The 15,776-nt window shown below is 51.4% G+C and overlaps 5 protein-coding genes across 6 annotated transcripts; 1 reads left to right on the top strand and 4 right to left on the bottom strand.

Moving 5' to 3' along the window:
- Positions 1 to 2,707: 2,707 nt before the first annotated feature.
- Positions 2,708 to 3,605, bottom strand: J3458_022520 (uncharacterized protein). The gene has a single exon (XM_066123058.1). The coding sequence runs from the start codon at positions 3,137 to 3,139 to the stop codon at positions 2,726 to 2,728; it is 414 nt and encodes a 137-aa protein (XP_065974228.1). The 5' UTR covers positions 3,140 to 3,605; the 3' UTR covers positions 2,708 to 2,725.
- Positions 3,603 to 4,528, bottom strand: J3458_015696 (uncharacterized protein). Its single transcript, XM_066120899.1, has one exon. The coding sequence runs from the start codon at positions 4,063 to 4,065 to the stop codon at positions 3,625 to 3,627; it is 441 nt and encodes a 146-aa protein (XP_065974227.1). The 5' UTR covers positions 4,066 to 4,528; the 3' UTR covers positions 3,603 to 3,624.
- A 288-nt stretch (positions 4,529 to 4,816) lies between these two features.
- Positions 4,817 to 6,301, bottom strand: J3458_015695 (uncharacterized protein). The gene has a single exon (XM_007812172.2). The coding sequence runs from the start codon at positions 6,281 to 6,283 to the stop codon at positions 4,913 to 4,915; it is 1,371 nt and encodes a 456-aa protein (XP_007810363.2). The 5' UTR covers positions 6,284 to 6,301; the 3' UTR covers positions 4,817 to 4,912.
- A 1,073-nt stretch (positions 6,302 to 7,374) lies between these two features.
- J3458_015694 (uncharacterized protein) lies at positions 7,375 to 8,557 on the top strand. Of its 2 annotated transcripts, XM_007812171.2 has the most exons (3): positions 7,375 to 7,682; positions 7,745 to 8,186; positions 8,257 to 8,557. In XM_007812171.2, the coding sequence occupies exons 1-3, from the start codon at positions 7,399 to 7,401 to the stop codon at positions 8,419 to 8,421; spliced, it is 891 nt and encodes a 296-aa protein (XP_007810362.2). In that variant the 5' UTR covers positions 7,375 to 7,398; the 3' UTR covers positions 8,422 to 8,557. The 2 variants fall into 2 exon arrangements, with proteins under 2 accessions (XP_007810362.2, XP_065974226.1); XM_066120898.1 differs by having other exon boundaries at positions 7,745 to 8,536.
- A 782-nt stretch (positions 8,558 to 9,339) lies between these two features.
- On the bottom strand, positions 9,340 to 9,882 carry J3458_015693 (uncharacterized protein; the record flags this gene model as incomplete). The annotated part of the gene is made up of 1 exon (XM_066120897.1): positions 9,340 to 9,882. One exon carries the CDS (start codon positions 9,880 to 9,882, stop codon positions 9,340 to 9,342), a length of 543 nt encoding a protein of 180 aa, XP_065974225.1.
- Between the last annotated feature and the right edge of the window lie 5,894 nt (positions 9,883 to 15,776).

Genomic DNA, 15,776 nt, shown 5'->3' with positions numbered 1-15,776 from the left:
CAGTCTACAAACAATCACGAGTGGTTTCTTCTATCAAATGAACTTACAGGAATGGTATAAACGACATAATGGCCTAAAGAGCCAGGCAGGGCCGAGGATGTTGAAGAGGGGCGGTTCAGTATCAGCCGAATTCTAAATGCTGTCTATCCTACACGTAACACGTGTCACCCTGATCTCTCAGTCCCGCTGGGAGGAGCTGATCTTTCATCTCTGCGCAATGCAGCTCTCTCACGGAGCCGTAAGCTTGCTCTTGGCCCTCAGCATCGGCCCATATCTACACAAACCTCAATACCCAAAGACACCAAGCACGCTCAAGCCACCCATCAGACTGCATCCCTTCGCAGCCCTCATATTGGCATACAGCGGCCGCCCGTACAAAATGGCACCACTAGCGAATGTACTCCTCAAAGCATCATTTGCAGCTAGCAAACTCGCCACATATTGCGGGTAACTAGTCGGCAAGTGAATAAAGATGCCCAGCCCAGCCACAAACGAACACCCGCAGTACATAACGATGCCCAGCGTGGGAACTTCCCAAGGCACAGACTCCCTGGGCGTCCATCCGAAGAGAAACATGCCCACCGGCACGCCCAACACACCAGTGAGCCCGGGCCGAAGGAAAGTTTCCTGCACGTCAAAAGTGCCGAGCTTGCGGAACCTCGCCTCGGTCGTGAGGTGGTACCAGGAGCAATACCGTATTGTGCCCAGGACGCAGGAGACGAGGACGCAGGAGACGAGGACGCAGGAGACGAGGACGCAGGAGACGAGGACGCAGATGAAGACGGCACTGGTGAGACCTGGGCTCAGGTGGTAGGTTTTGGGATAGACTAGCGGGAAGACTTCAAAGATGGAGTAGTATATGCCGTAAACGAGAGACATCTACAGGCTGCTAGCGGGCAAAGCTCCTATATGGGGGGCAAGTTGAATAGAGTGACGTGCGTATATGTTGACAAAGGCAACTGGAGGATCTTTGATGGATATCTGGGTATCTCAAACGGCTTGATGGGGGCTAGTTTCACGGTCTGGGCCACAATTTAATGCTTCTTCAACAGGGAGCCCTATGGAACAACTATCGAGTAGCCCGTCTTTTGTCGAAGCCGTTTGGCCTTGTAATATAGGAGAGTTGGCGCCGCCGTTTCGGGGAGGAAGATGACGAGCACGACAAACACGAATGCCGAAAGGCATGTAATTTCCCACAGAGACCAGCGCCAGCTAAAGCATCGTTATCGAAAATCCCTGAAATTAGCCTTGTATCGGGAAGACCATGCCCTTTCGCTTCTACCGCAAAAGCAGAAAGAGCCGGAGCCAGGGCCGGTCCCGCATACACGGCACCCGACCACGCAGCTAAAGGATACGGCAAATACACAATAGAGAAACTGCTCGAATTCGCCTGACTCGTCGTAAAAAAAGCTTCAAAAGTGCAATCGTGCCATGTCGCCAAGTGTGGCCGCCCCAGTGGCCAAACATGGGCTGCCGAAGAAACCCTGCAAAAACCGCAGGACGACCAGCCCGGAAAACGAGTCGCAAACAGCCGCGCCGACAGAGAGAACGACGAAAATGAAGAATGTGACAATGTATACTGTGTTACGGCAAGTGTAGGCAATCTCACTAGGGGGTGAGAACAAGAGCGCCCCAAGGTCGTCTACGCCTCATTAGCAAGGTGCTGAAGCGTCGAAAAAGGATAGACACACGGCCTAAAACATATAGAGCAAGACCAAGAGAGGCAGCCACTTCCGAGAAATTAAAGCGTGTCATTATTTGTCTTGAATTAATATACAAGCTTTGTACCTGGCTTCTGGTGAACGTGCACCATCTTACTCTTCACTCGGCACGACTATCCACGACCCGCAGTACACGGTAAACGTGTAAACACTGGCAAGTCAGTAGTCCTCTCTACCGGCACAGATAGAAATGACTCACCAAGTCACACTTGAAACAAACGTCTTTCGCCATATTGCCCAGTTCTGCGGATTTCCAGGGTCGTCATCCGATTCCCTATCCAGATTAGCCGCCTCCTTTATAAGCACTGTCACGATAACCCACTAATCGGCCTCAACCTCTACCGCTTCGTCTTTATTGCTCCCGAATGGGCCAATCGACTCCCTGCATGGGACGGATTGATCCTTATTCTCATCCTGATACGTCTTGGAGTGGAACGGAAAAGAGAGATATGTGTTGCGGGAGAGGAGGCATACGGCAGTGCCGAGGGTGGTATTGCGGATGAGATGTGCTATTTTAACGAATCTTTGCATCGTGGACGCATTTTCACAGACAATTTTGGCTGTAAAATCTGTTTTTTTTTTTATATAAAAAAGCAAATTTACCTTGACTAACAAGGCACTCAAAGTGCGGAATAGCGTGTCAAGGCGTTAAACGGCTCGGCTTAGGCTATTCGGGACCGGAGGATCGGCCCCACATCGGCCCAGGGGGAAAATCGGACGGACTTGGTTTGGTCGGCAAGGAACTGCAACGGAGAGGCGAGCGTCGCATGTCCGAGCATCCAGACGCTTGTTATTACTAACCTAGGCACCGTCATGTTCTTACTCAAATGGATTTTCCTTTCTTGCAGAGTGCTGCGTCCAAGGATGCGGCTGCAGAAGCCGCGGGATATGAACAAACGCATACATTGTTTTACAGGTGAAGCAATTGGTATCTACGTACATGCAAATCATGACTCATAATATAATACACACGAGTATTTCCTCCCGTTGGACGTTAAAAATCCTCATGCTGCACTCGCTTCAAAAGCCTGCAACCAGTCCTTGTCGAAAATGTTGGCAAACATGGCGTCCTCCTCCGCCAGCATCTCAAAGTCAGCACTTGGCGTCTGAGCCACAGCTCCGGCCTGAAGGATAGCGTGGGCAATTTTCTTCAATTGTGTTAGAATCTTTTGCCTTGGGCCAAATATCCTCGTAGTGCTTGAGGGTGCCATGGAGACTCGGATCCGGCATCGTGCAATCTCGGCCTCGTCTGGCTCAAACGCCCTTCTGCAGGCCACCAGGTGGGCAACCGTGCAGCATGCGACGTTGCAGATGAGAAACGGGGACATTTGGGCGCCGCGCATGGGCAGCAGAATTAGACACTGATTTTGCTTTCGAATGGCGTCGAATAACTTGTCTGCGTGCTTCTGATGATCCATGATGCTGCCGATGCTGACTTCAGGGCGCAGAGGCGGGGGAGGGCTCCCGCAGTCTGACAGGGCCTCGGCCGCGTTGTAACTTGGATTTGAAAGTGGGCGGTGTAGAAATACGAGGGCGCTGGATATTTTGTTGGTCAGCTAGTAACTATGTTGATCGTGGGATTCCTTGCTTTACTCACGTATACGTCATTATGTGCGCTTGGAACATTAGCTGATCCATGGCGTCCTGCTGGACTGGGAGGTTCCGCTTTGAAGACGGCAGCATGATGGACCAGGAGGCTATTTCGGCTTCCATATTGCCGCAGATAATCTCTGACTGGGAAATGCCCGAATACTGTGTGGAGGAGCGTATGGCCTTGACGTATATGCGATTGGCATCGACCAGGTAGGTAAAGGAAGAGAATGTCTTGTCGCCCAATGAATACTCACGGCACTGGTAGTCCGACATGGTCGACGCAGTAGGCGGTATTGTCTGAGTTGCCAAGTCAGCGTGAGTTGGCGCACCAAGTCCGCGCTGTTGTGCTCACCAATTGGTCGTAAGAGTCATCCTCACAAGGCAGGTCCACGCTGTTCTCTGCACCTATTAATGCCGTCTTGAAGTCTCGACGGATGATGCAGTAATGGGCATCAACCACGTAGACCATCCACCAGGTCCGACGCCGACTCTCGGCAAGAACTGGATCGATTTCCATCTCTGCATCCGCAAAGCTCTTCCTATTCATGCCAATGAGTCGTGCTTGGGCCAATGCCCTTGTAAATAATTTTTCGGCTTCAGGAGCCTCGTCACACGTGCTGTCAGCCAGGGACATGAGCAGAGTGGATTGGAGAGTAAAGCCGTCGACGGCAACCTCTGAATTGTAAACGCTTGCCCGGAGGTTGTGTGGACGAGTGACCGGGTCCCTGTAGCAGGAACCAATGTACTGCATCACATTGACTAGTAGCCGAAGACTTGGTAGGTCATCCAAGACGCTCAGCTTGGCCTGAAGGGCTCGCTGAGGCAGTGCAAGCGGGTGACTTGGGTGGAAATACTCATAATACAAGTCTAAAAGTGAAGCGTCTCTATCCGACCAAGATCTGACGGTCAATGCTGAGGGTGACTGTGAAGAATCGGAGCCCAGGGAAGCATCGCTGCCGACGTTTGAAGCTGTATTTGTTGGAGTGAGGACCTGAAGTTGACGAGAAGACGACGCAATGGCGGCGGTGATGGCAGCATCGGTTGCGGCGGCCCGCTTCTACATTCTGAATTTTATGCTTCTTCTCGATTCGGGATACGAGCAAGCTCTTGAGAGGGAGCGGCATCGGCCACAGACTGGACGTTGAGCATGACAACGGAGGTCTGGTTGGTTTCGGCATGCGCTGCAGGCGACCGAGACTCTGGGCATGGCTCGGTGTTCCATGGCGGGTAAGAAATGTGCGCTACGCGTGTAGCGACAAGCGGTAATGCTACATGCAACGCACGCAGGTCTCCACTGGTGAGACTTGGTCTACAAGTGAGAGGGAGAGCGAAAGGATGGATGAGTCAAGCGCGGCGCATCAATAAAAGAGGCGAGAGCTGCAGAGCAGGCCGACCAGACGGCGATTGACGGTTGGTGCTGACATCCAGTCAAGTGATCTATGGAAGGTGCGGCTCGGGGTGCGCCTGCTTCAATTGCGGACAACCTGAAACATTACACTTGACTTCATGTCGGAATCGCGAGCCCTTGAGAGGAATCAATTGATGGCATCGGCATTCGCCTACCTGCGCCCGGTTTATCTATTCCGTGCCGTCATCAACTACAGATATTGTGCCTCTTGAGACAAGACGGATTCCTTCAGCGTCCGGCATATCGTCACCAACTCCTCCTCCGTGACCGTGTAGGGCGGCGCCAACAGCACATGATCGCCCTTGACGCCATCCACTGTCCCAGCACCCGGATACACGGCGACGCCCTTTTCAAAAGAAGCCTGCGTCACCTTGGCGCCAAACCCGATGGAAGGATCAAAGCACTCCTTCGTGGCGCCGTCCCTGACAAATTCCACTGCCCAGAACAGCCCGCGGCCCCGGATATCGCCCACAGATTTGCACTCGGCCAGCTCTGACCGAAGCAGTTTCTCCAGAACAACACCCATCTCCCGACACCTGTCGACAAGGCCGTCCCTCCTCAGGATCTTCTGCACGGCCAAGGCGGCGGCGCAAGACATCGGGTGAGCCTGGTACGTGTGGCCGTGGTTGAGGGCCTGGCTTCCCTGCCGAAGGGCATCAATGACCCTGCCGTGGACATACAAGTCGGCAATGGCAGCGTAACCTCCTCCCAGGCCCTTGGCAGCTGTGACAATGTCCGGTACAACATGTTCCTGCTCAAACGCAAAGAAGGTGCCCGTCCTCCCGGTGCCGCACATGACTTCATCCAAGATCAGAAGAATGCCGTACTTGTCGCACACCTTTCGCACACCGGCAAGATATCCCGCCGGCGGAACGACGCAGCCGGCCGTCGCGCCAATGATGGGCTCGGCAATGAAAGCAATCACCTTGCTGGGACCGACCCTCAAAAACTCGTCCTCCAGTTCCCGCAATAGTCTGTCCGTAAACTGCGCGTCCGTCTCGCCGTCCATCTTGTACCGGTATGCATACGGCGGCGTGACATGCGACACGTGCGGATACTCAAACCCCTTGTAGGGGACTTTTCTCGCCAAATTCGACGACACGGACATGGAGGCCATCGTATTCCCGTGGTAGCTCTGCTTCCGAGAAACAAAGTGCATCCTGTCCGCGTCGTTCCTCTCAAAGTGATATTGGCGCGCCAACTTCATCGCAGCCTCCACGACCTCGCTCCCGCCTCCCGGGAAAAGCGCCTTCTCGACCCCATGCGGCGTTCCGTCAAGAATAAGATCAGCCAACTCCTCGGCGACGGGAGTGCTGTACGACTGCGTATGGACGTAGCTGACTTTCTGGGCCTGCTTGATCATGGCATTTTGCACTTCTTGGTTGCCGTGGCCAATTATTGCCACGGCGGCACCTCCACAAGCGTCAATCACAGCCTGCCCGTTGGAGAGGTGCAAGGTGCGTCCGGACGCGGATTCCACCACGTGCGGCGGGTTCGCCAGCGATCTATGCATACTGTTTTTTGCAGCGGGGGCTGGTGTTGCGGTGCAATGGGGAGCCATGGTACAGGTCAGTATAACACGCAATATCTATAATGGTTCAACCTTATTTTCTCTATAGGCCGAGCCCAAGTGTTGACTTTATGCAAGGTTATCCCAAAAATGGAGTCGAGGTGTAACACCATCTCGCAGTTTACATTTACACTCTAATCCGAAAAAACACCCCCCTCCAGAGCCGAAATCCGACGTCAATCAAAGGGCGTGTGTCAATTGACAGAAATGTCAAACCTCTCAATGCGACTGTTTCCATATGACTAGTGTCTTGGCTGGATTTCACCCTGGTCTCGGTATCGGCCTTACAGCTAGCCTTTGCTCATCTCAAAGCTGAGGCGACAGCCCGAGATGGATCTCTTCAAGGCCACTTTGATAGCGGATAATACTTCTATAGCAACGCCGCCCCACCATCACCGACTTCCATGACACTAGTATCCACACGATGGAAGAGCAAGACGTGAAAAAAATGGACCAGAAATGGAGTCATGTAGCTGTAAACGCATCGGATTAGAAGCACAAATCTGATCAAATAAAATATAATAAACAGCCGACTTCTGAGCTTTCTTCCCTTTTTTAAAAAAGTACGACTTTTCCCTACTCGATGTCCAAGGCGCAGCTTTTCGAGGGTCCGAGACAGACAGCTAACATGGCATCGACATCCGAGAAGCCGCCAACCACACCCGGCTCGTCGGCCCCGGATACCGGCGAGGAATCAGGCCCCGAGCAGTGTATGCCGCCCAACGACGACGCTCACCTCGACACCTGGCGGGGATGGGTGGTGGTCGCCGCCGCGTCAATGTCTCTCTTCATTTACATGGGCGTCGTATACAGCTGGGGCATATTGCAGGCGAAAATGGCCGACACCAAAGGCTACCCGCTGACGACGCTTACATTCGTCGGATCACTAGCCACGTCGTTCATGGTATCGCTGTGTATACTGGTGGGAAAACTGGTTAGGAAGTTTGGCTACAGGAGGACGGCCTTGGTGGGCGCCGTGTTTCTGGGACTGGGCGAGTTTCTGTCGAGTTGGGTCGTGGGCCATTTGTGGGCCTTGTTTATTACACATGGGATATTATTTGGTGTCGGAGGAGGTTTAACGATTCTGGTATGTTGGTTGTTTTTATATGAGGGCGAGTGTGCCTTTCTTACTAACAGCCTGCAAGCCTTGCACGACCGCGCCGCTGCAGTGGTTTTGCAGGTATCGTGGACTTGCGACGGGCATTGTCTTTGGTGGAGGGAGCCTTGGTGCTGCCGTTATGGGCGTTGCCGCCAACGAACTTGTCAACAAGGTTGGGATCGAGTGGACGTTTAGAATCCTGGGCTTTGTGCTGTGGGCGGTCTGTCTTCCGGCCGCGTACTGCATCAAGCAGCCCTTGCTGTCCAAGTCTGCCGTTCCGCAGCTCCAGTGGTACGCTAGATGCCGCGTTGAAAAACATGACTTCTACTTCATTCAACTAACAAGGTGGCCAGGTATCGGTGGCGGGAGCCCAAGTTCGTCCTTTTCATCCTCGGCGGAGCCATTGCATGCTTCCCTCTCTTCGTCCCGCCGTACTTTATTCCCATCTTCGCTCAATCAGTCGGCAGCTCCGGCTCAACAGCCATCGTTGCCCTTACGATATGGAATCTTGCATCGACGTTTGGTCGCGTGTTTGCCGGGTATTCTGCCGATGCATTCCTCGGACCACTCAACAGCCTCAATATTTCGCTCTTGTTCTGCGGCGTGAGTGCATTGGCAATTTGGCCGCTTGTGACAAACATGGGCCTGTTGGTTTTCTTCACCATCGTCAACGGCGTTGGCTGCGGCTCCTTTTTCAGTCTGTTCCCTCTGGCGGTGGCAACTACTTTTGGGGCTCCCAATACCATGGGCATTTTGCCCATTCTGTGGCAAGCCTGGGTTTTCGGCTATTTTCTGGTAAATACAAACCCGAATCATGAGCGAAGAGCCCATTTTTTTTCTGCGAGAATGCTAACATCGGCAATAGGGCACACCAATTGCTGCGAGATTGTACTCCCTGGCGGGAACTGGAACTGATGTCAGCCTCTACCGACCGGCTGCGTACTATGCCGGTGCTGCGTCTTTTGTCGGCATGCTCTTCATGGTTGCTATTCGTCTGATGAACTCGAAAAAAATTCTCACAAAAGTGTGAATTTTGCAAGGGAAGATAATGACTCTGATGACTTGACATGGACGCATTTGTTAGCGGTGACGAGAGCAGACATCATATAAGGAGCATTATTCGGCGTATTGGTTTCCACGTAGGAATAGTGATTTAAAAAAAGAAGAACTTACTCATTCAGGCGCCATTGGCATTGAATGCCCGGTTGATTGAAGATCTACCTGTTCAATTGCCGGCCACCATTGAGACCACGCCCCCTGCTCTTCCAGGTTGTTACTAACTTCGGCAAACAGCTGGTTCAACAAGGTATTAGTGTCGAGTTCATGTTCTGGAATCGCCCGCGGCGTGTTAGTAGACGTCTCCGGCGCCAAGGGCCGTTCTGCGCCGCGAATCTCCCGACTATGTTCGTCGGATCTATCCACAATGCGAAACTCGTGAACCGACTGATGAATCGTGCCAAAGTCTGCCCGACTCCGTCCTTGGTATCGTGTGCGGTCTTCCGTAGCCCGTTCATAGAGCACCGACGCATGATGTAACGTCTTGATCTGGAACTCCTCATGTTAGCGCCCCAAATGGCTATGGGTGTGTTGCGAGAGCCGTACCCATCCGTCTGCAATATTCCAGACATGTCGAAACTTTTCCAAATAGTCCAGACACATTTTGAGACAATCCTTTGCTCGCGGGCTGCGGTCAAGGTTCATGCGTGGATACTTGGACACGTAAAGATTGAGGTAGCCGGCTGAGAATGCACAAAACCCAGTAAAGGGCGTCATGAGATGCACGCCACACTCAGACGCCTCGTGCAACACGGTGGCAATGTGCTCTGCTGCGCCAAAGAGAAGTCGTGAGCTCTCGTTCCACCAGCCTTCCGGGGCGGGCGCTTCCAACATGGGTTGGTCCACGGGGCCACGCGGCTCCGACTCCGGTGTCGGCAGGAAGGGGAAGTATTCACGATGAAGCATGAGGGTGCTGCAGTGGTGTAAGTCCGGAAGACGTTTCGATGCCGTTTACCATTATAGGAGGAGACACGTACCTCACGTAGTACAGGAGGTTAAGGTAGACAAACGTCTCGCCAAACCCGAGCGTCATGTGGACGGCCACCGAGTTACCGGGATAGTGAAGCTTGCGATGCTGGCCTGCTCGCCAAGCCTCCAACTGACTTCGGGATTGTGACCACGGAGAACCCGGGACCCAAGGACAATTCTGCGGTGCACACATACCCGGTGCGCGGCGCCCGTCGTTGAAGATGAAGGTCATGACCTGCGCCCATATATCGAAGCCGCCTACCAGAATCTCGAAGCTCTGCGTCACATCGAGCACGCCCGTCGACTGGCCTGCCAGCGAGTGATGGCCGCCCACGGCCTGCGGCGGTGCGTCGGGCCCAAAGGCAAATTCCACAGCGCTCAGCGGCCGGGCAATCCTCATCTTTTCCATTTCCGACATGGGAAGCATGGGAGGCGTGTACGTGCCCGAGTTGACCATGCAGTCCATGATGAAGCACGCCCAGTAGGTTCTGGTTTCCACGGCCAGCGAAACAGAGTCATGCCGTCGCTCGGATGTCATGTCGAGCGGGTAGGGTGCTGCTCGCAAGCTGTGTAGTGCTTGCATTATGCGAATGGCAATTCCTGATTATCGTTTCAACGCCTGTGATACTTGAGGGAAGAAGAGACAAGAAGGGCAGTTACTCACCACAATACACCCATGCCTTGTGAAAGTCTCTGGTCCCCCATTCGTGAAGAGTGATGATCAACAAGGCTTGAACAATCTGCACTTTGGGTGGCTGCAAAATGAACTCGGACAGCACGTCCCTTGTATACAGAGCATAGTGCTCCCGCGACAACAGCTCATCGGCCCAAGAGGCGCTTTGCACGGATAACTGCGCCTTGGTCGCTGCCAAGACGGCACCGAGTAGAACCTTGCTTTCGGGCACGCGCTCCGCATGGAGCTCCGTGATGAAAGTGGGAAGGTGTAATATGGCAAGCTCCGGAAAGGTGTTGATGAAAAGATTGACGGCCTGAAGAATCACGCTGTTGGAAAGATTGTCAATGTGGGAGCTCACGACTTGCTTGGTGTAGTCAGACGGGGGCAACGGCTGCTGCCTCGCCTGGGCTCGATGCCGCGTGGGAGATTCGCTTTGAGTATGTTGGCGACGGGCGGCATCAGGAGAGGCGCGCGGCGCGGTGAGTATAGTGTCATCAATTTGTCGGGGATTTCGCGTTCCCCTTGCTGGGGCTCCAACATCTTTACGTCTCGCCTTGCTGCTACGTGGTGTTCTTGACACCGGTCGGGTTAGGACGCAATCTCTGTTTCCTAGCTTGCGACATCTTTGGCACGGCGCGGTTCCCTCGTGTATGCACTTGAGTTTGGATCGCCTGCATCTCACGCTGTTAAAGGAGCTGGTCTATCTGGGTTGATGAGATGCACTTGCCTGCATGCATCGCACGAGAGGCTGGATCGCATTGCTGGTCCGTCACGGGTCGGGTCTTGGATGCGGCGGAGCGTTGAGCCTCTGGGTTCGGGAATGGAGACGAAGGAAAAATCAAACCAGAGCCGATGACCTGGTTCCGAATGGGTACGGTCACAAATGCACATGAAGACCCACATTTCGCATTTCGGCTATATTTGAGCCTCTGTGTATAAACTAGCATAAATAATGTCAAGTGCCAAGACTCGTCTTTACTTTACTTGACCTCTCATGGAGAAGTACCCTTTCGGCTGGGGGTGCATCATGCAAAGATCAAGTCCTGGCCACTCTGTATGCATGGCTCAAGGACGGGCCGGGAGTTTATACTCTGACAAGCACAAAGGAGTAGGCGAAGACAGTAATCGTCTTTTCCCGGCTGTGAACAGTTTAATGCGACTTACTATCATGAAGTGGCTTGGAAGCCGGGCTATAAACAGAGGGCAAGCTATATCTTACGATTCATTGAACGAAATGAGACGTGGAATTTGTCTCAATTTTACGCTAGGGCTCGATTTACTTTCGTGGCATGAATATTATTTGCCCTTGATAGTGTGGTTATTCTTTAAAAGCATCCATGTAACAAGGCACGCATGCAAGGTTGCATTGCTCTTCGCAAGGCGGCAGACAAGCCAACGTGGCCTTTACTTATTCCAAGTCGTTGGGATCACTACAAATAGTAGCTCCTAGTTTCTGTAACACAGGCAGTGCTCTTCCATGCCCGTGGTTGTCGGAAAATTGTCATACTCGTTCATTTGTGCCTGGGTAGGCTGGGGGGACCTAAACACTGTCTGCACTAAGCCACTCGAGCATCGTCTGTGACAAGGGCAGGTCAACTGGGCTTGGAACATGAGGTTCAATTCTGATTTAATAATCGGCTTTAAGGTATCAAAGATCCTTGGTTTTCCAAGAGGCCTTGGGGGACTAGAGGTCTCTATATATACAAGAAGTCGGTAAGCTCTGGCGGCCTGAGGCAGCCCTTGCCAATGTCCGACTCCGGGGCTCTCGTGATACCTTTCTTTGTTGTTATGTAACCTTTGATATCCGATACCTTTGTCCAGGCCTTGGCCGTGTGATATCGTCGGTAATGTGGTGCCCGTTATTGTTAAATCCTGTGCCTGGCTTGACACGTCGATGTGGAAAAGCGCAATTTCCGAGTCACCGAATATGTAATGTGAGAAGTGAATGACGGCTGGTGGGTATGACTTGTTTCAAAAAGTCGAAACGGCGTGAACTGAATACTTGTTGTAGCGTCAGCCCTCGTTTCCCGAGTGCTTTTCGGACCTGCTGCAGCTGTGTCAAAGACAACTTGAGTCAGGAAGAAGGACAGTACAGGTTCCGAATTGTTGCTGCATTTTGCATCTTGGAGAGGCGGCTGCCTGGACAGTGCTTGCTTTTGGGGAGCAAAGAATTCATTCATTCATAATGATGGGCCAAGAAGACTATTTTCGGGTGTACAGAAGCTCTGTCACCTTTTTTTTACTGTTCATAATAAATACATGCCGAGTTCTCTTAGGGCACACGTCCATAATCATTATTAAACAACCTTCGAACCCCATCTAAACATGATGTCTACAAGCCGCGGACAAAGGCGGGCTCACGTGAATACTGAATCACAATGCCAAGTGTCTGAAACGAAGGAGCATCCGCGTTCCTTTGTTCGGCTTATGAATATGTGATCCTCGTGACGCATTTCAATTTTTTGTTTACCTTAGACAGAGGATGCCGATTCTTGCTCGGATGTAATGGTAATCATGACACTAAACTCGATCCCAATTACTTTCGCGACCTATCTAATAGTGTATGCACTTTGCCATATGAATGAGACAGTAGGGAATGGTATATTGAAGCCAGAGAAAACGAGACGTACGAGTTCTGAACATTTCTCGAACCTGCATCTACACATACGCCACACAAGGAGTCAGTGCGTCAAACGAAGAGTCTCTGCTCTAGTGCAGCACAACTTAGCTTTTTGCGTTAACATCAAGTACTTGTCCACTGTTCTGTCACAACCCTGAGCCCAAGTCTTTCCCTTCAAAGTGTTTGAACTACCTCTAGAGTTATCAATCTACCTTTGCTTACTAATGCGAGTGATTTGTATATGAAACGCGATTGAATTTTTCGAAGCTATTTTTTGAAAGCGCCTAACAATGGCTATAGATAGACTTGAAGGTTAATTCAACACCACAACCACAAGTAACAGGCTTAAAAAGGCAGTAATGCAATTTCCTGGAGTCAAAAACTCTCTAAATTTGTATGACTATTCAAGTACCTATGTAGGTTGATTGTTAATATTTGTAGGCGATTCGCGATACTATTGCTGGGGTGTTTAGTGATACCTGTGGGGCTGGCAAAATCTTATTGGAGCGGTCCATGCCGGGACCCAGTTTCCTAAAAGGGTAAGAATAGATCCGAAAGACGAAAGGAACTGCATCCTTGGACTTAAAGCGTCGTTGCAAATTTCTACCGATTTCGTGATATGAGCATTGAACCTCTATGAGAATTTTCAGAGAAGTGGGCTAGGATAGTCAGGCGCTCTAACCACTAAATACGCCGGAGATCTCACCAAGTCGCTATGGCCCTCGAGCATCTGCGTACACTTACTTGTGTCCGCACACTAGATCCGCATCGTATGACCAAATAAGCCTGAGACCGCCAGTTCCGAATTGATATGGTCAGCAGAACCTTCGTAGTTACAGGCATAGATCTCTGTGGGAGGAAGTGAAGGGTCGTATTAGCACTCGGATGGCGGATCGGCTCGTCGATATGCGTCCTAAGGCTGTGATAATAGGGTTTGGAGCAATAACCCAATTCATTTAATAACAGCCTTGGTATCAAAGGTCTTTGTTTTTCTGCCTCTGGGGACGAAGATGTCCTATTTATACAAAGCAGTGGTGAGCCTCGTTCCCCAAGATCTTGGATCGTAGCCCTTGTGTAACTATCGTCAGGTTGAATCGCTTTCTTGCATGATTTTCACGCCCTGGCTTTCCAGGCCTCCCCGGCAACTCCATCTCCACCATCTCCGGCTGCAACTCACATTACGATCTGTCGTCCGCCTATCTGGTCCGCTCCACAATTTCGACACGATCCATTGATATTCTTGTCACGCTAAGGATGTTAAGCGAGCATGTTCTGCATTCCACGCGCGTGGATGACGGTAGCAAGAAATCTGTTGCTGTATTGTACTACTTCGGGACGTAAAACCGCCCTTCTGTCGAAAATTTTTGTACCCGTTTTCCGCATATTTCTTTGTCCTCGCATTCCATGTCCAAGCTAAGTTTCTCTTATTGAACTCCAATTTGACGAGCACTCAACTTTACATCCAGTCATCACGCTATAATACTCTAAGAGATTTAACACCTAACAATACACCGAAGAACACTAAAGAATGCGACCGTTGACCCTGTCCCTTAAAAAATCGACAATATTGCGACAATATCGAGTCCTTTGACTTTTCAGAGCGAGCTATGTCAGGTTGAGTTTGGTTTGGCTGACGAGCCGGGCTGACATTCTCTTGATTGACGCCTACGGCGTCTGCCCTCTCCACACCCACTTCACACTGCATTTCAATACCTCCGGCCCGGCGCAGAAAATGTCCACACGGACGCTCTCCTTTCTTTGCACATTCGAAGGTCGTATCATCGATTAAATGATGGTCATGTAAATGGTCAAGAAGGGAAAAGTCTGGATGAATATCTGCAGGCGTCATTCCTTCAGAGAAGTGAGTAGCGATATGGTACATTCTCTGATGATAACATTCTCGTTTTACGCCTTTCTGATTTGCGTCAGATAAAGAACCAAGGCCGTCGCAGAAGCAGTAAATGCTGTAAACGGGGAAAGCACCCGTGTGGCTGATTGTCGATTATATGATCTATGCACACCCCTACGTCGCGGAGGGCAAATTACGCGTGGCAGCCGAAAAGAGCCTTAAACTCGCATGGTAATAAAGCCAGGATATCCTCAGGCGCCTTGGAAACTAGTCGTTTCACTGGCTTGGGGTTATGCTTTAGCGGATAAGCTGTAGACATGGGATGTACCGACGAATGCTCCAAAGCCAGTGTCGAAGCATGTTCGCGTCTTGCGCGCCCTGATTCCTGGGTGTGCTTTTGCGACTCACGGTGCAATCCCTGGGCTGGCATAGAAGAGTGACCATCACTTCTAGTATGGCCCGCTGGCTGCTGAATATCTTGCAGATCAATGCTTGCCTGAGTCCCGGGAACGGCCGTCTCATGGAAAGCAAGAGGCCTCACGGTGGTATTATGTTGGCTTCGCGTGGCCGATGGAAAGTAGATTTCCTGAAATTTACCCCTCGACTTAAGCGCCGTATCTTCATTAAGCTCTGTTAGGCAGTGTTCATAGCATCTCTTGATTCGTTGAACAGATTTAGCAAGCTTAGCCAATACGTGATAGGCAGCCATTACGTAGGCAAACCCGGACTTCGACACCCTGCTACTATATGACCAAGGAGTTCACGAGTAGTAGCCTCGAAAACATCTGATCCACAGTCCCCGTCCGCAAGAGGCCCATCAAGGTGAATTGAGAATGCCTCTTGGAACGATGTTGCCCGTGGTAGACGAGTGTACGACGGCATACCAAGTATAGATCCAGTCATTTGGCCGCCGGAGGCTGTGTGTGCGATAACTGGAACGCCATCTCAAGGGAGATCAATTCTAGCTGTAAGAAGGTCACGATGATCGCATCTGAGGAATGAAGAAATATTTGGGTCTCCGCGCTCAATAACTTCTACAAGGGCCCAGTCCTAGTCTACGAACCAGTCGAATAGGACGCCTAACTCGTCAGGACACTCCCATGGCGGCGTTGTAATTTTTCCTTAAAGATACATAAGCTGCTCCTTGGCAAATGGGGAGTTAATCGCCTAGATCGTGGAGAGGATGCATGATGTTGGTTGATTGGGGCGAATAGA

Source organism: Metarhizium acridum (genome assembly GCF_019434415.1).
Source record: "Metarhizium acridum strain ARSEF 324 chromosome Unknown scaffold_356, whole genome shotgun sequence".
Lineage (NCBI taxonomy): Eukaryota > Fungi > Ascomycota > Sordariomycetes > Hypocreales > Clavicipitaceae > Metarhizium > Metarhizium acridum.
This window is presented reverse-complemented; position numbering and strand designations above follow the sequence as displayed.

Bases quoted from the DNA above. Each gene is read 5' to 3' on its own strand.
- J3458_022520 (XM_066123058.1), bottom strand. From the start codon at position 3,139: ATGGATCATCAGAAGCACGCAGACAAGTTATTCGACGCCATTCGAAAG.
- J3458_015696 (XM_066120899.1), bottom strand. From the start codon at position 4,065: ATGCAGTACATTGGTTCCTGCTACAGGGACCCGGTCACTCGTCCACAC.
- J3458_015695 (XM_007812172.2), bottom strand. From the start codon at position 6,283: ATGGCTCCCCATTGCACCGCAACACCAGCCCCCGCTGCAAAAAACAGT.
- J3458_015694 (XM_007812171.2), top strand. From the start codon at position 7,399: ATGAGGGCGAGTGTGCCTTTCTTACTAACAGCCTGCAAGCCTTGCACG. The intron at 7,683-7,744 runs GTACGCTAGATG...CAAGGTGGCCAG, and splicing joins GCCGTTCCGCAGCTCCAGTG to GTATCGGTGGCGGGAGCCCA. The intron at 8,187-8,256 runs GTAAATACAAAC...CATCGGCAATAG, and splicing joins GGGTTTTCGGCTATTTTCTG to GGCACACCAATTGCTGCGAG.